This window comes from Muntiacus reevesi, chromosome 22 (genome assembly GCF_963930625.1).
Source record: "Muntiacus reevesi chromosome 22, mMunRee1.1, whole genome shotgun sequence".
NCBI classification, from domain to species: Eukaryota; Metazoa; Chordata; class Mammalia; order Artiodactyla; family Cervidae; genus Muntiacus; species Muntiacus reevesi.
In genome coordinates, this window is record NC_089270.1 from 623,613 (window position 1) to 641,870 (window position 18,258).

At 64.1% G+C, this 18,258-nt stretch overlaps 1 protein-coding gene across 4 annotated transcripts in view; it reads left to right on the plus strand.

Moving 5' to 3' along the window:
• The window catches only part of UVSSA (UV stimulated scaffold protein A), a 32,380-nt gene that overhangs the window by 5,889 nt on the left and 8,233 nt on the right, over positions 1-18,258 (plus strand). For 3 of the 4 annotated variants that reach the window (XM_065914008.1, XM_065914009.1, XM_065914011.1), the window contains exons 8-13: positions 6,523-6,634; positions 13,724-13,868; positions 14,204-14,329; positions 14,858-15,041; positions 15,370-15,481; positions 17,794-17,968. In XM_065914008.1, the coding sequence (XP_065770080.1) occupies positions 6,523-6,634; positions 13,724-13,868; positions 14,204-14,329; positions 14,858-15,041; positions 15,370-15,481; positions 17,794-17,968 (854 nt within the window). Of the gene's footprint in view, positions 1-6,522; positions 6,635-13,723; positions 13,869-14,203; positions 14,330-14,857; positions 15,042-15,369; positions 15,482-17,780; positions 17,969-18,258 lie in introns of all 4 variants that reach the window. The other variant, XM_065914010.1, reaches the window with a different exon arrangement.

Genomic DNA, 18,258 nt, shown 5'->3' on the forward strand with positions numbered 1-18,258 from the left:
CTCACCAGGAGCTGACTCATCTGAGCACCAGAGACCATGGCCAGGCCCTCCCCGCAGGTGGAGGAGCTGTGCCAGGGTTTGGGCAGGAGGTGGCGGAGGTGGACTGGGGCGCTGGCTGCAGGGCTGGGGCTCTAGTGAGGGGCCCCTGAAGTGCCCGTTGGGGCCCATCCTGTGGGCTTGGTGGCCTGCCAGGGCCTGAAACTTCACGTCTGGAAGATACCCGTAGAAAGAGGGACCTGGGTCCTCCAAGAATATTCTAGGGGAGGGGGGTGGAGCACCTGGAGGGTGTATGTGGGCACTGGGGCCGGCCCAGTGCAGGGGGTATGCGCAGGGCTGGGGGAGCCACAGCTGCAGTGTGTGTGTGTGTGTAGGGTGTGGGATTAGAGCTAGAGGGGGTGGGTGTGTGTGTTGGGTGTGGGGAACCACAGCTGGACCGTGTTAGTGATTAGAGCACAAAAGCTGTGGTCAGAACTGCTGCACCAACAAGCAGCAGAGTTCCCTGAGCGTGAGGCGTGCAGAGCCGAACCCTGCTGAGTCACGCTTTGCCACCTGGAGGAGACGGGTGGTGTGGGTGTCAGGTGACGGGTCCCAGCTCCTCCAGGTTTTCGAGAGGGCCCGGGGTGGGCAGGCACCGTTTTTTGCTGAGGACGAAGTCAGGTGTAGGCCCCCGTACTTAGAGTGGAGAGTGGTTAGCGCTCTGAGCTTGGCGCACCCTTGTCCTTGCCCCTGGGCCCGAGCCGCGGGTCGCGAGGGTCTCCGAGCTCAGGCCGCCCTCCGCCTCCTGCCCTGCGCTGCGCGGCCCTCGGGGGCCGGCAGGGGGCGCTCTGAGGCCGCGCTTCACCCCCCCCCCCACGCTGCCGCCCGCTGTGCTGCGCGGCCCTCGGGGGCCGGCAGGGGGCGCTCTCGCCCTTCTGCGGCGGGCGGGTGGCGGTCACGCGCTGGCAGCCTGGCCCTGCTCCCGAGGCCGCCTCTCTGCAGGGCTTTGCTGAGCACGCAGCTCAGTGAGAAGTCAGTCAGTTGTGGGAGTTGTGACCTCAATGCTTGTTTCGCAGTGAGGGTGCTTTCTGGGCCAGGGAGGGCAGTTGGTCCTGTGCGCAGGCCCCTGTTTCTGAGCCTCAGCAGAGCCTGGGTGCGGTGTCGGGGCGGAGGGCCTGGCGTGAGGGCAGCGGGGGTCGCGGATCAGCGCTGTGCGCCCCTTCACGGCCGGCTCAGCCCGGCCCACCTTACGCGAAGGTCATCTCTCGGGTGCTGTGTTGGGGTTGGGTGACCCGCCCCAGTGTCTCCCAGGTTTGCTGGGCTGGAGGCAGCCAGGGCTTTGGGGAGACCCATGGGGGGGGGCCCGGCAGCCCTGCCTGCTCCTTACGGCCGGGACCAGCCTGCCCTGCAGGGCTCCAGGCCCGGGACCAGCAGCAGAGCCTTCCGAGAGTCCTGACTCGGCTCCCTTGAGGGCTCCTGGGAGAGGCCAGCTGCTGGGAACCCGCCCTGAGTGGCCCCTGGGTCCGATCCAGCTTGAGCGTCAGCGGGTCACTCTCTGCAGCCGGGCAGCCCCAAAGCCTGGGAGGCACGTGGTCAGGTCAGAGGGGGCCCTCTGCAGGGAGGAGGCTGAGGACGTGAGGGGTGTTCGGGGTGGTCCAGTTGGGTCGGGGGGCATGGGGTCAGCGTGGTGGCTTCAGCAGGAGGAAGCCGGGCTGCCCTGTCTTCTCTAAGAGCAGACTTAGAGGCTTGAAGCCCGTGAGCACGTGCTCATCGGTTCTCTGGGCCGCGGGCCTGCGGATGGAGTGATTGGGCGTGCGGCTGAGTGGCAGCGCCCGCTCGGGCAGCCCACCTCCCAGAACAGCCCCGCGGTGGCGCCTGTGCGGCTCCACGCGGCCGCGGTGTCGTGTTCTCGTGACACGTCTGCAGTTTCAGTCTCTGCCTGGTGTCTCTGCTAGTGCAGGCTGAGCTGGGAGCGAGTGGTTCAGTACTTGGGACTAACACCGTGGGAGACGGGTGGGTCTGAGGTCCTGCTGCTCCCACTGTGTAGGCGCCACCTGACTGGGGCCTCTGGTCAGATTTCCCATTTTAGTCTGTGTTGCCGTGTTCTTTTCCTTTTGATGTAGGTGTTCTGTCTTTAAGGAGTATTTAAGCCAGCTTAAATATGTGTAACTTTTGTTTTACGTAATTCTCTTGTCTTACGGCTTGTCTGTCCCAGCTCCGTGTGGAAGCAGGCAGAGATTGGTCTTAGCTAGGTCGATGTGGAGCATCATTTGGTAGATTTAGTTTCCAGCCCTGTTGCTGGAGGACAGGCCTAATAATCCATGGCTGCTACATCTGTTACACTGATAAAAATCCTTGGAAAACTTTTAAATTGCCTGCTGTTTAATTATGTAGCAATGATCACCACTTACTTTGTATTGTGTGAGTCACAAAATATTAATCTCCACCCACCAGTAAGTCAGAAAATAATGATTGTATGCATCAGTCTGTCCAGGCTGTCCGCAGAGCGGGTGTTCTCTCGGCCCCAGGCTCCTCGCTGCGGCCACTGAAGCACCCCCACGACGCTCCCCTTCTCCCATTGCCGGCAGCCCTGGGTTTAACCCCCACACGCTCCCGCTCGTTTCAAGGGCACAGATCCCGCATGACTTGGGTGACGGCTTCTCCTGTTAGTGGCTGGGTGGGCGCCCCCGCAGCTGTGCTGTGCTTCAGGAGCCGCGTGCCGGCTTCCTGAGCAGAGAGCCCGGGGGTGACGTTCTGACCGTGCCATGGCCCCAGGGAAGCAGGGAGCTGAATCAGCTGCCAGCAGGGCCTTGTGCCCGGCCGGGCCAGTAAACCTTCCTGGGGGCCGCTCCCTCCATCACCCTGCACCGAAGGCCGCTGTGCGGGGGCGGCAGCCGGGGCAGGGGCTGCCCTGCTCTCCTGAGGACGGGGAGCACGTTGGCTGCTGCGGGGGCAGCTTCCCACCCCACAGGCCCTGGGCCCTCCCTGCGCTACAGCCCAGCTCCCCGGCACCCTCCAGGGCGGCTGCTCTCTCCTGAATACTTCCACGTGTGGTCTCCTTAATTCCAGACTCAGCCCTATGAGGTCAATTCCATCCTTAGCCCTGTTTTACAGATGGGAAGGCTGGGTCTGGGGGAGTTGTATGGGTCTTCTCACTGAGGCCAGGATGCATGGTGAGCATGCGATCTCGCCCAGAGGCCGGGCTGGGCAAGGCCAGCCAGCCCACATCAGGCCCCAGGCAGGGTCCCAGCAGGAGGGTCTGCCCAGCCTCCGCCTGGAAATGGTGACCGGGCGCCTGGTGGACCTTGAAGGGGCGGTGGCGGCCTCGCACACCCTGGCCGGCTGGCCTCGGTGCTGGAGCAGCGGGGGCAGGTGGGAAGGGGGCTGACGGCTCCAGGCCCTTCCGTGCAGGAGAGCAGCAGTGCCCCGAGCCCGCTTGAGGTCTGTGATGGTCAGCACCCGCCCACAGCAGGCCCACACCTGCCGAGGTGCGTCCAGGCAGTGGAGATGCACATGAGATATTGGCCTGGCTGGGCAATTTGCACGCGGTCCAGGGAGGGCATTAGCATATAAATAGCAGCTGTGATGACGACCCTCACAGCTGAGCACGGTTAATTTTTGGTTTATAAGATAGAATGGGGTTTTAAGTGCATTGCCATCAAGCTGAGGAGACAGATGCAGCTTGGCGCTCACTTGTCTGACGGGGCCTTACATCATTTTTTTTTTTTTTTAAAAGGGAAACATACACACATAAAACTGAACAAAAGTGATTTCTTGGGTGAAAAGTAATGGCGATGGTGCCCCAAGTTAATTAGATCGCACAGAATGTGTTTAATGGTCCAGCTCTATCGCGGGCAGGCCTTGGGCGCGTAGGTCTGGGAGGTGGCCCTTCCCATCCTTCTCGAGTAATTAGCAACCCGCTACCCTACTTCTGTAATCGGATTACGTTGTATATTTTAGCCATTTTATTGCTTGTTTAATTATGATCTCAGAGCCTCATTTTTCTAAATCCTTTTAACTGGGTGAGAATCAATTTGTGTGGAATGAGAGGAAGGCCCGGGGCGTCCTCTGCCTCCCTGGGGCCCTGAGGGTTCAGTCCCAGGGCCTGGGCATCAGCTGCAGGGCCTGATCTGCCTGCCCAGCCTCCCAGGCGGGCTCAGGACTGGACCTGGCAGGGAGGTTTCCCTCTGGGCCCCTGGGCGAGGGCAGGCTGCTTTCTCAAGCGTGTCTGGTGGTCTCTCTTCATGACGGGGAAGCTCGGCTCCCAGCAAACTGCTCTTGAGGACTGTCAGCAAGCCTGACCCTGCTGTGCAGGCGACCTGCCCTCACCTGATGCCCGCAGGCCATGACATCCCCCAGGACCCTCAGGGGTCTCTGTGCCCCTTCTGTGCCCCCAGCTGCCTCCCACCCATGCCCGGTGTGGCTTCTGACCTGATCTGTGACCTTTAACCTCGAGAGGAGGTTGCTGCTGTGGCGTCTGGGAGTGCTGGGCTGGCCCCTCAAGTGCAGGTAGATGTTTTCTGTGGGCCTGGGCGTCCCCAGCTGAGTGTTCCTCCAAGGCTGGGAGAGGACTGCCCGGCTTAGGTGATGGGGGGTTCCCTTCCACTGCCCTCCGGGGATGAGTTGCCCCCGGGCTGGATGTGGGAGGGCCTCAGGGTGCTCAGCATCTCTGAGCGCCGCACAGCATGGAGAACTAGACCTTCCTGTGAGTGGAGCTGTTCCAGCCCGAGTTCAGAGCAACAGTGGAACCCCTGCTTCCCCGGGGGCCTGGTTTGGGGGTCACCCCAGCCTCCAAGGGGTTTGGGACGCGAGAGTGGCAGCGACGGGCGCAGTGGCTCTTGTGGGAGCATGCTGGCACTGCCCGTGTGGAGCTGTGCGCCCGGGCCTGGGGCTCGAGCGGGCCGGCCCGCGGGCCTCGTCAGCGTGCATCTAGGCCCGGAGCCGGCTTCCGGGCTTAGCCAGAGGGATAAACAGTTACCTGGGGAGAGAGGGTATAATTCCTAATAGTTAGCTAAGCAGCCAAATGTTTTTTAGGAAATGAAAATTTAATAAAAGTCCCAGGTGAAATTCAAGGGTGTGAGCAATAAGCATAATATTTTATGAAAATGAGCTCCATATTTAAAGTCTGGCACGGTGTGTTATGCATTGTAGCACCCAGTCCACATCTACCTTTTGGAAAATTAAAACACATAAATTCTGTTTAGTGTTTGATACGCACGGCACTAGCTGGGACCGTAATGCCCGAAAACCTTGGGCTGCTTTCCACCTTTCATAAATTCCTGGGTAGATTCTATACAAAAATAATTTTCAGGTCCGCGGCTCATTGTTATTCAAACGTGATTGATCGTCGTCATTTGCTCGGCTCTGGAGTTAAGTGCCCCTGTCATTTCCAAAGAGTATAATTGGGACGTTTCACAGGTCAGCGGTGGAGACAGGCTTCCCTTTTGATCAGTGTTAGACTGATAACAAAAATTACAGTTTCCAATGATTAATGTCTCCGTGCCTCCCAGACGCGCGCTGCGGCTTGCGCCCAAGCTGAGAGCATTTGCATCTGATTAGGCCTCCCAGCCGCTCCTCAGCCTCTGGGTCCTGGGTGCCTGTGGCCTGGCCGGCCGCCTGCCCTGGGGCCTGCGGGCCGGTCCTCGTCTGTCTGCCCTGGGCAGCTGTGTGCTGCAGGGCCTGGCTGTCGGGATGGACCCTGGTGGGGAGGGTGACGGTCTGTGGTCCGCGTGAGCATCAGTCTGGCCGCAGTCTCCCCTCTGAACGTTTCTCGCAGTCGGGCCTGGGGCTGCAGCCCCTCAGACTCCAGGGTGTTTCCGGGTGGTGCTGGCCGTGCGACCCAGCTCCCAGGTACATCCGTGCTGTGACCCTCTTGGGAAGGACGGGCCCCCACACCCCGTCCGGGGGTGCAGGGGTTGAGAATGTGAGGAGAGGGGGCTTTCTGGGCCTGAGCGGCGTGGGCTGCTGACCCCGACCCAGGCTGTGTGTGGCCCCAGCGCGTGGCGTGAATGTGAGGCAGCCGCCGAGCTGTTTTCCGGAGGAGCCCCTGGCCCCTGCAGCGAGCCCCCCATGCTCCGGGCCCCTGCTGCTCCCACCTGGCTGGGTGCTGCCGGGGAGGGGGCGGAGGGGGAGTGGATGTCGGGGCCCTGGGTTCGTGGGGCGGGTGGGGGCTCCAGGCTCACAGAGCGACAGGGAGGGCCGCCCCATCCAGGGGAGGCATCCTCTTCGGTGGCCTTTTAACAAGCCGCTCTCAAGGATGAAACGTTCTGGAAGTGCCGTAGTCCCAGCAGCAGTGCTGGACGCCTAGTGCGGTGCTTCTGGTCTGGCCGGAGCTGGGTGGAGGGCTGGGACCTCGGGCCCGTGGGGCTCTGTGGGTCTCAGCGGGCTGGCCGGCGAGGCGCACGCGGGCCGCTATGGTTTAGGGACACGGGCGGGCTGTGGGTGCAGCCGAGTGGTGAGCGCTGATCCCGACCTGGAGGCGGTCCACAGAAGCGGGGCTGCGACTCTGCCCGCGGCCGTCACTCACAGCTCGCGGTGTTTCCACAGACAGCAGGCCCTGAGGACGAGGACGAGGACGAGGATGAGGACGACTTCCTGGAGGTCCCGGAGAAGGAGGGCTACGAGGCCTGTGTCCCCGAGCACCTGCAGCCTGAGTGCGGTGAGCAGCGGCGTGGGCCGGGAGGGGGGCCCTCAGGACGCGGCCCCTGAGGGCGGACCTGGGTCCAGCCTGGGCCCGCGGAGCAGGGGGCGGCCGCGGGGGTGCCCGGTCTGTGCCACGTGCTCCTGGGGTCTCTGCCGCCCTGCCGGGCGCTTGCTGACCCGGGCCATCCCGAGTCCTGTTCCCGTCGGTGGGGTCACGGGCTCGGCCTCTGGTCCAGGAACCCCAGGGCCCCTCGGGAAGGCTCCGCTGCCCCCTGCCTTTGCCAGGGGGCTTGTCTTCGAAAAGCTTCCAGGAGCCGCGTGTGCGCCGGGGCACCGTGTGTCCAGAGGGAGCGAGTGAAGCCGGCGCCACGTGGGGCTTGTGTGGGCAGTGAGCGAGTGGTTGACCCGAGGTTTGAGGTGGCGTGTGAGAGGAGAGTGAGTTCGTCCGGGAGTTAGGTGCTCAGGCAGTTGGAGTGCGGACGTGACCAGGGTGGCCCCCACCCCGGTGTTCGAGGCCCTCCCTGGGCGCCTGGGCGTGCAGCCACTGCTCAGCACCGCCCTCTAGCCCCGCCTCGCCCTCACGCTGGCCTCCCCGGCCACGCCGTCCCAGCGCGGGTCCCTGAACCCCAGGCCGCTCCTGGGGCCCGGCCTTCTGCCACGCCCCTCCAGGTGCCTGGTCTGGGCCCGCCTCCCCCAGGCCTCGTCCCACGCCCTCGAGGCAGCAGGGGTGGGTGCTGGAGCCCTGAGGGGCCCGGCCTGTCTCCTCGGTCTGCCCTGGCTGCTCCCCTCGAGGGGGCGCTCAGTCTCCAGGCACCAGCGTAGGTGACCACCCCCGGGTGCTGCCAGCCCACCGCTTGTCCTCATGGTGGCCGGGCGCGCAGAGTGGAGCTGAGCTGCTCCCCGGGGGTTTGTGGGCTGGGCCCCCCCCTGCAGGAGGGGCCGCTGTGCCCCAGGACAGGCCTTTGATAGCGGGTGGTGGGAGACCCCTTGCTCCTTAAGGGGTCCAGGGCCGGGTCTGCACTGTGGACCCCAGCGCTGCGGGACAACGCAGGAAGTGCTGGGCGCCAGTTCATAATGCCAGTTGATCTTCGTCACTGGTTTTCAATTAAAGGCGATGACTCTGCAGTAGATTCGTCTAAACCCGCAGCTGGGGAGATGGCACCCGTTTCTTTCTCATTTCTTTCTCTGAATTTTCACTGAGGGGCTTTTATCTTCTCCTTAATCCTACCATTTCTGTCAGGACGTAATCTCTTTCTCAAATTTACATTTTAATTACAAGGCCAGCTGAACTAGGTAAAATCAATAGTGTCAGGCTTGAGCCCAGCTCCACGCTCAGCCCCCGCCTCCCGTTTCCTGCCATCGATCCCGCCGCCCCGCCTGCCGCAGCGCAAATAGGTGCCACTTGGTCACTTTAAACAAAAAGGGGATTTAGACGTTTTTGTGATTCTCCTTAGAGCCGCTGCGGGAGGAATTTGAGCTGAGGTCCGGGCCTGGGTCCGGTGCCCCGGTTGGCAGGTGGGGCCCATGGCTGCCGGGCTCCCATCGGTGTTCTCCCCAACAGCACCGTTTCCAGGGCCGCGGACTCTCCTGCTTTTTGGGTTTTTGCTTGAAAGTGTGTCATGGAGATTGATTTTCTACAACAGTGTGAGAATGGTAGTGTTTTCTCAGTGCCCTGACTGTTTACCCTGCTTCAACACGCTTACCCATCTTTTTAATGGTTTAAAACAACAAATCAATGAAAAATATATTTCATTCTTGTAACTCTTAGGAATTCTCGTATCGATTGTTGGGCAGTGATTGTATCCACCTTCGTAAGTGCCACTGCGGCCACTTGCCAGCCTGCCTACTCACGTGCGCCTGGCCATGCGTGTGCACGGGCTGGGAGCGCTGCATCACCGGGATTGCAGGTGGGGGCGTCTGGAAGGCCTCGTCCCTGGACCTGGGGTATGCGAGTGACAGAGACTGGTCCCCGCCTGCCTTCCGAGTGTGCTCAGAGCTGGGGGCTGTGGGTGACCCGTACGGACCTGCCGTACTGCCGTACTCTGCCCTGGGTCCTCCACTCTCAGCCACGAGCACTCGAGAAGCAGGGGTGAACCCCACACTCAGTCTGTGTGCGAGCTTGGAGGGCATCAGGAGCAGGGAGGGCAGGCGAGTCTCATGAGGGGCTTGGAGGAAATGTTTTCAGATTTGTGGGCATCGTGAGGCTTCTGCAGAAGCACCAGACAGCACGTGGGCGGGTGTGAAGCTCTATGTGTACAGGGAGGCCGCGTGCAGACACCAGGCTCTGTGCACACGGGGAGGCCGCGTGCAGACACCAGGCTCTGTGCACACGGGGAGGCCGGTGCAGACACCGGGCTCTGTATATACAGGGAGGCCATGTGCAGACACCAGGCCCTGTGCACACGGGGAGGCCGCGTGCAGACACCAGGCTCTGTGCTTACGGGGAGGCCGCGTGTAGACACCAGGCTCTGTGCACACGGGGAGGCCGGTGCAGACACCGGGCTCTGTGCTTACGGGGAGGCCGCGTGCAGACACCAGGCTCTGTGTACACGGGGAGGCCGCGTGCAGACACCAGGCTCTGTGCACACGGGGAGGCCGCGTGCAGACACCAGGCTCTGTGCGTACAGGGAGGCCGCGTGCAGACCCCGGGCTCTGTATATACAGGGAGGCCGCGTGCAGACACCAGGCTCTGTGCACACGGGGAGGCCACGTGCAGACACCAGGCTCTGTATATACAGGGAGGCCATGTGCAGACACCAGGCCTGTGCACACGGGGAGGCCGCGTGCAGACACCAGGCTCTGTGCTTACGGGGAGGCCGCGTGCAGACACCAGGCTCTGTGCACACGGAGAGGCCGCGTGCAGACACCAGGCTCTGTGCACACAGGGAGGCCGCATGCAGACACCGGGCTCTGTATATACAGGGAGGCCGCGTGCAGACACCAGGCTCTGTGCACACGGGGAGGCCGCGTGCAGACCCCGGGCTCTGTATATACAGGGAGGCCGCGTGCAGACACCAGGCTCTGTGCTTACGGGGAGGCCGCGTGCAGACACCAGGCTCTGTGCACACGGAGAGGCCGCGTGCAGACACCAGGCTCTGTGCACACGGGGAGGCCGCATGCAGACACCGGGCTCTGTATATACAGGGAGGCCGCGTGCAGACACCAGGCTCTGTGCGTACAGGGAGGCCGCGTGCAGACACCAGGCTCTGTGCGTACAGGGAGGCCGCGTGCAGACACCAGGCTCTGTGCACACGGGGAGGCCACATGCAGACACCGGGTTCTGTATATACAGGGAGGCCGCGTGCAGACACCAGGCTCTGTGCACATGGGGAGGCCGCATGCAGACACCGGGCTCTGTATATACAGGGAGGCCGCGTGCAGACACCAGGCTCTGTGCGTACAGGGAGGCCGCGTGCAGACACCAGGCTCTGTGCACACGGGGAGGCTGCATGCAGACACCGGGCTCTGTATATACAGGGAGGCCGCGTGCAGACACCAGGCTCTGTGCGTACAGGGAGGCCGCGTGCAGACACCAGGCTCTGCGTACAGGGAGGCCGCGTGCAGACACCAGGCTCTGTGTGTACAGGGAGGCCGCGTGCAGACACCAGGCTCTGTGCGTACAGGGAGGCCGCGTGCAGACACCAGGCTCTGTGCACACGGGGAGGCCGCATGCAGACACCGGGCTCTGTATATACAGGGAGGCCGCGTGCAGACACCGGGCTCTGTGCGTACAGGGAGGCCGCGTGCAGACACCAGGCTCTGCGTACAGGGAGGCCGCGTGCAGACACCAGGCTCTGTGCGTACAGGGAGGCCGCGTGCAGACACCAGGCTCTGTGCGTACAGGGAGGCCGCGTGCAGACACCAGGCTCTGTGCGTACAGGGAGGCCGCGTGCAGACACCAGGCTCTGTGCACATGGGGAGGCCGCGTGCAGACCCCGGGCTCTGTGTGTACAGGGAGACCGCGTGCAGACACCAGGCTCTGTGCACACGGGGAGGCCACGTGCAGACACCAGGCTCTGTGCACACGGGGAGGCCGCGTGCAGACACCAGGCTCTGTATATACAGGGAGGCCGCGTGCAGACACCAGGCCCTGTGCGTACAGGGAGGCCGCGTGCAAACACCAGGCTCTGTGCACACGGGGAGGCCGCGTGCAGACACCAGGCTCTGTGAGTATAGGGAGGCCGCGTGCAGACACCAGGCTCTGTGCGTACAGGGAGGCCGCGTGCAGACACCAGGCTCTGTGCACACGGGGAGGCCGCGTGCAGACCCCGGGCTCTGTGCGTACAGGGAGGCCGCGTGCAGACACCAGGCTCTGTGCACACGGGGAGGCCGCGTGCAGACACCAGGCTCTGTGAGTATAGGGAGGCCGCGTGCAGACACCAGGCTCTGTGCGTACAGGGAGGCCGCGTGCAGACACCAGGCTCTGTGCACACGGGGAGGCCGCGTGCAGACCCCGGGCTCTGTGGGTACAGGGAGGCCGCGTGCAGACACCAGGCTCTGTGCACATGGGGAGGCCACGTGCAGACACCAGGCTCTGTATATACAGGGAGGCCATGTGCAGACACCAGGCCCTGTGCACACGGGGAGGCCGCGTGCAGACACCAGGCTCTGTGCTTACGGGGAGGCCGCGTGCAGACACCAGGCTCTGTGCACACGGAGAGGCCGCGTGCAGACACCAGGCTCTGTGCACACGGGGAGGCCGCATGCAGACACCGGGCTCTGTGCGTACAGGGAGGCCGCGTGCAGACACCGGGCCCTGTGCACACGGGGAGGCCGCGTGCAGACACCAGGCTCTGTGCTTACGGGGAGGCCGCGTGCTGACACCAGGCTCTGTGCACACGGAGAGGCCGCGTGCAGACACCAGGCTCTGTGCACACGGGGAGGCCGCATGCAGACACCGGGCTCTGTGCGTACAGGGAGGCCGCGTGCAGACACCAGGCCCTGTGCACACGGGGAGGCCGCGTGCAGACACCAGGCTCTGTGCTTACGGGGAGGCCGCGTGCAGACACCAGGCTCTGTATATACAGGGAGGCCGCGTGCAGACACCAGGCCCTGTGCACACGGGGAGGCCGCGTGCAGACACCAGGCCCTGTGCACACGGGGAGGCCGCGTGCAGACACCAGGCCCTGTGCACACGGGGAGGCCGCGTGCAGACACCAGGCTCTGTATATACAGGGAGGCCGCGTGCAGACACCAGGCCCTGTGCACACAGGGAGGCCGCGTGCAGACACCAGGCCCTGTGCACACGGGGAGGCCGCGTGCAGACACCAGGCCCTGTGCACACGGGGAGGCCGCGTGCAGACACCAGGCTCTGTATATACAGGGAGGCCGCGTGCAGACACCAGGCTCTGTATATACAGGGAGGCCGCGTGCAGACACCAGGCCCTGTGCACACGGGGAGGCCGCGTGCAGACACCAGGCCCTGTGCACACGGGGAGGCCGCGTGCAGACACCAGGCCCTGTGCACACGGGGAGGCCGCGTGCAGACACCAGGCTCTGTGCTTACGGGGAGGCCGCGTGCAGACACCAGGCTCTGTATATACAGGGAGGCCATGTGCAGACACCAGGCCCTGTGCACACGGGGAGGCCGCGTGCAGACACCAGGCTCTGTATATACAGGGAGGCCGCGTGCAGACACCAGGCCCTGTGCACACGGGGAGGCCGCGTGCAGACACCAGGCTCTGTATATACAGGGAGGCCGCGTGCAGACACCAGGCTCTGTATATACAGGGAGGCCGCGTGCAGACACCAGGCCCTGTGCACACGGGGAGGCCGCGTGCAGACACCAGGCCCTGTGCACACGGGGAGGCCGCGTGCAGACACCAGGCTCTGTGCACACGGGGAGGCCGCGTGCAGACACCAGGCTCTGTATATACAGGGAGGCCATGTGCAGACACCGGGCTCTGTGCACACATGGAGGCCACGTGCAGACACCAGGCTCTGTGCACACGTGGAGGCCGCGTGCAGACAACAGACTGTGTCTGCACAGCCTGTTTTCGCTCTCGCTTCTCTCTGAGTGAGTCCTTGCACACAGATGGAAGGACGGACGTGCCGTCAGGAGGCCAGGCGCAGGGCGTGGTGGGCTGTACTGTGTCTGTGTCTTCGTATCTCTGCTCCTCTGGGGCCTCTGGCCCCTGGAGCTGCCCGCCTGGCCATCCTATCAGTTTTCTCTGTGTCCTGGGAAGGGTTTCTTGGATGGGAGGTCCAAGGTATCTACTGTAGAAGCCGCAACCTTGACACCTAGTGGAGCTGGGTGAAAAACTCTAAGTTTGAACATCATCCCCCAGACCTCACACTCAACTGCATGTGGTGCCCGTGGATGGTCACAGCCTCGGGAGGAAAGCTACTCAGACCTTTTTCTTCCCCTCTGATGTTTCTAAGTACCCTTCTGAGAGACTTGTCTGTTCTGCCTCTGTTTCCTTCTTGCCCTCAGGGAACCCCTCCGTCTTCCTCTGATTCCAGGAAACCTGGACTCTGTTTCCCCTGCTCCAGTCATTTCCTCTCTTTCTGGGGTCAGGTGACGAGGACGTGGATACACGTCACTCCTCCGTGTGCAGAGAGCTGCCCGTGCGTGTGCGTGGCCGCCTGCCATCGCGCATCCCCGCCGGGGCTGTCCTCCCCAGGCTGCTTGCGTCCCCTCTTCGTCTTCTGCTGCCTTCTCCAGCGCCTCTTCAGTTCTCGTCTCCTGGGTGCTTTGTTCGTTGTCTTTCCTGCCATGTGGAGGAGAGTTCAGAGAGGGCGAGGCCCTCGGGGTGGAGCGCCTCTGGGTCCTGATGGCTCCACCCCCTGCCTCCCGGGACGCCGGCCCCGTGCCCAGCTGGGAAGGGCTAGCAGGAGTCAGGGACAGCCCGGGCACTGGCACCGGTGGGGCAGGGGGCCTGGTGAATGTGGTCCAGGGGTGTCAGAGACACAGCCCCCGCCGCTCTGGGCACTCGGCGCAGACGCCTGGCCCACAGAAGTCGGTGTCCGGCGTCCTCGGCAGGGAGAGGCCCAGCTGTGGGGCCCAGATCAGCCGGGCAGATGCTCACACGGGCTTTGCCGTCACCGGGGGGTCTGTGCAGGGTCACAGGGGTGGTGATCGAGAGCAGACATTACTGTGTTCCAGGACTGGAGAAAGGTCTGGCCGCACCAGGCTCGCAGGCGAGGAAGAAGCCTGGGACGGACACGGACGCCTGTGACCCCACCTCTGCGGCCGCCCAGCGGCATCGGCTCCGGCCCCACAGGCCCCCAGCCTCGCCCCCAAGCCCCAGGTGACGCCCAAGCGCTCTGTGTGCGCACCCCCTGGGCAGTGCCTGCCTTGTCCGCCCTGGGGTGGGGACCTGGGGCCCCAAGTCCTCTCTCCTGGCATGCAGGCCAGGGCCGCCCCACGGAAAGGCCCAAGGCTCCAGGGCCAGAGGAACAGACGTCAGGGCACTCGAGCCCTGCGTGAGGAGCACGGTGTGAGGCCGGCTCCCCTGGTCCAGGCCCGAGGTGCAGGGGTCAGGGGTCAGGGCCCAGGGGTGTCCCTGGGGCCTGGGGGGCGGGAGAGGCGGGTGGCCGAGGGCGGCCCCGGACTCCCCGTCCCTGAGCCCTGCTTGCTCTCTAGGGCTCTGCTGGCACCCGAGCAGGCCGCGCGGCGGGCGGCAGAGCAGGCCCGAGCTCCTGTTGTCCCCTTCGGGGTGGACCTGTGCTACTGGGGCCAGGAGGAGCTGACGGCCGGCAAGATCCTCAAGTGAGTGAGGGCCCCGCGCCCCCTACGCACAGTGGACACAGCTCTTAGCGGCCTGCCTACCGAGGCCCACGGGCTCTTGAAATCCCAGGGCTGGGCAGTGGTCTGGTCCTTCCCAGAGGCCCGTGGACTTTTTGAACCTCCCTGATGGTGGAGCATCAGGACAGTGTGAGGGCCTCAGCCCAGCCCAGCCCGTGCTCCCAGCTCTGCCCAGGCCCCTGTCACCACCCCCTTCTGTCCTCTGCCTGGGCTCCTATGGGCCGGGCCCGGGGCTTTACGAGGAGCTTCCTGGACACTGCTGCGTTGCTGCACCAGCCCGCACCTTTTCTGCAGACCTGAGGGGCGGGGGACGCAGGTCTGTGTTTTGTTAACGCCCGTCAGGGAACCCCCCACCAGGCCCAGGCCACGCTGGGCGTTAGGCCGCTGAGCTGTGCCTGGCATACGCCTGCCATGCTCGGCATCTTCGCTTCCCCTGGGTGGACTTGCAGGCCTGGCCTTGCTGTGGGCACTGAGAGGTGGGTCTGTGTGCAGGTGTGACTCGGAGCACCGCTTCTGGAAGCCCTGCGAGGTGGATGCCGAGGTGGACAGCGCTGGCGTCTCCGAGGCCCTGAGGAGCCGCTGCTTCCCCTTCGCAGGGCGGTTTGAGCCCGTGCAGCACCGCTGCCGCGCCCCGCGGCCCGACGGCCAGCTCTGCGCGCGCCAGGACCGCCTGAAGGTGGGGCTGGGCCGGGCAGCCCGCTGCGGGCGGGGCAGGGCTGGGCTGCGCTCCTGCCTTCTGGCACCAGGAACCCTGTGGGCACAGCACTGGGCCACTGCACCTCGGTCCCTGCGTCCCCGCCCGCGTGGTGCTGGGCCTGGGGTCCGCGGAGGCGGACTGAGTGCAGAGCGCCCTCCCGGCCCGGCTCCGTCCCGCTGCACCTGGGGGCCCCCGCCTTGTGGGGCATGTGTTGGAGGGCGGGGGGTGTGGGCCGGCCCTCCTCAGAGCCGTCGCTGGGGTGGCCGGCAGCCAGGCCCGCGTCAGAACGACTCCGTTCTCTGCGCAGTGCCCTTTCCACGGGAAGATCATCCCGAGAGACGATGCGGGCCGGCCCCTCAACGCGGAGGACAGGGCCCGGGAGCAGAGGCAGCAGCTGCAGAGGCCAGCGGGGCGCCCAGGTGGGTCTGGGGGATGAGGGGCAGGCCTGGCGTGAGGACGCCCTCACCTAGCAGCCTCCTGACCAGCCCGTGGCACCTGCGGAGGTCAGCTGCCATCTCCAGGACATGGCTCCTGTTGAGTGGCGTGGGTGGGTTCCCCTACGGCTGGAAACTGCCTTGTCACCGGTGGTCTGTTGGGGTTCTGGGTTTTTAAGCCTGTGTTTAAGCGTGTGAGGGAACAAGGCGAGGAAGGTAAGTGGCTGAGCCCTGGGGCTGCCTGGAGGCTGCCAGTTCCCGTCTGCTTGCTCACCTGCTGCCTGGCCAGCGTGCGCACACGGGGCTGTGGGTGCGTGTGGTGTGCAGCGACTGTGGACAGTGTGTGGTATGCGAGCAGGAGGCCAGGGTCCTGCCCGTGGCCCCAGGCAGTCCCCAGGCTGGGCCTCTGAGCGTGGAGTGCTCTCTTGGGCACGTCCTCGGGGCCCCCGTTTTCTGGCCCATAGGCCAGTTTCATGCAAAATGGACACAGGACTGGAGCCCTTGAGACGCTGTTCTGTGCCCTTCATGGAGCTCTCGTGCTGCAGGGAGCCCGTGCTCCGTCCTGGCGTGGGCCACGCTGGCTGCTGCCTGGCTCCCAGAGGCCCCTGAGCTGCAAGCAGGGTGGGGACCCACAGAAGCGGCCCCCTGCCAGGGCAGCCCCGGGTACCCTCGGGGTGGGGTGGGGGCCTGACCTGTGTCAGAATCCCATGGTTTCTCAACCTGGTCTGAGGTCTGGAGGCCCCCACTTTTTTGACAAAGCCCACAGGCTCAGGCCTAGAAGCCCCCGAGGCGGAGGGTGGCCGTGTCCTCGGGGCGGTGCTGGCGGCCTGCAGGTCCTAGCCAGGCCGCCTGTCACTTCAGCAGGTCCTTCCTGTGTCACAAGAGATCGGTGTTGGATTTCAGCCTCACAGCAGGGTCAGCCCCTGGGCCCTGGGCCTGGAGGGCGGCAGGCAGGGCCTGACCTGCTAATCCATGGGCCACGGCCTTCCCTGGTGGCCCACACTCAGGAGCAAATTAAGTGCCTATTTTTTGTGTCAGCCCTGAAGAGTATCAGGTTCTGCAGCCCTCGGTGACTTGTTAACAACAGGTACTGGGCCGGGGCCGCGGCCGGCGCTGGCCAGTCAGATGTGAAATAGCGTCTCTTTACTAACTGCAGTATCGATCCCGCCTCCCTTGCACGCGGGCAATTTTCTTTTCCCTGGCGCTCACCTCGGTGACAATGCGTGCGGGGCTCCAGGGCCCGTCAGCACGCAGGACGGCCCGCTGCCGGCTCCTATTGATTTTCTTCAAAGGCTTTTAAATTGCTCCTTCATTTTCCTGAGATGCTCATTCCATCTCTACTGGGTGCCGGCGTTTTTCCGTTGTGTTTAAACAATTGCTCCATTCACTGGGTTCCTAAACTGTGACGCCTTCTCATTACTGGGAGATAAACTGTTTGGACAGTTTTCCTTAATCTTGGATTAATCGTTCCTATATCTGGATTGTGCAGCCCCGTATCCCTTCACTTTAGAAATCAACTTGGGGAGGCCACGCCATCTCTGTATCTGGGCGCCTGGCTCCCCCCCACTGGACGCACCCTGCTCACTGCCAGCCCCTTTGCCAGCTCCGGCTACTCACTGTCGGGGTCTGGTGTCCAGCACCCTTCTGCCAACTGGGGCCAAGGTCCGTAGGTCTGGACACTGGTAGGGGCTGTGCTGGATAGACGCTGAATTTCAGGGACCTCTACACAGCCCTGCCTCTCCCCGCCCCCCGGGAGAGAAGCAGATTGAGGGGAGTGGACCTTGAGGCCTCTGCCCGTGGGTTGGGAGCGCCTCTCCCGGGTTTGGACTGTTAACGCTTTCCATCCTGGCAAGTGGGCACACGGACATGGCCCCTGGTGCAGCCAGGGCAGGTGAGGCCAGGCCGGGGCTGGGGGACATTTGTTTCCCTTTGGACCACCTGCTTCTGGCGTCTTGAGGGGCCTGGGGGAGCTGACACCCTCCTCACCGGGGCCTGGAACCAAGTTAGCTTCAGGCCAATCAGGAGGCGCGGCGGGCACTGCCCCCTCGGCCGTGGCTGGCCTGTGCCCACCCTCTGGTTGGGACAGCCCAAGGGCCCGCTGGGGGCCGAGCAGGCCACAGTCCACCTGGAGGCTGACGCAGCCACTTGCCTGTGGCCTTGTCCCCCGGCCGCCAGACTTGGTTGCCTTCCTGCCTAAGGGGCTCCATGGGGACACCCCCCCTTAACCCCCCACAGCGGGGTTGGGCCTTGGTGAGGTTGGTGCGGATGTTTTCTGAAATCTCAGGGTCTGTCTGCAGACTGGCAGGACCCCGAATTCCTGAGGGACGTGGAGGCGGCCACCGGGGTGAATCTGGGCTCATCCAGGCCTGGCGGGAAAGGCAAGGGCAAGCGGCAGAAGCACCCGGGCCTCACCGACCTCAAGCGGCAGGCTGACACGGCCCGCGCACGCATTGCCAAGAAAGTGTTCGCCAAGTAAGTGCTCTTCACGGCGTCCCGTCCTCTGCCCTGGGTGCTGGGACGTAAATGGAGGGGCCGCCCACCCAGCGCCTCACTGTCCGTCCCGCTGCTGTGGCCAGTGCCTGGGAAAGGCGCAGCGGCGCCTGCCGGGTCAGCACCCAGGCCTCGGGGTGGGGCCGTCCTCAGGCTGGACGCTGCGACGGTGCTCCGCTCGCTGCACTGCCAGGGGATGTGCTCCCAGCGACCACCATGTCCGGGGGGTGCAGAGGGTGGCTTCCTGAGCACCCCACGGAACCCCTGTGTTG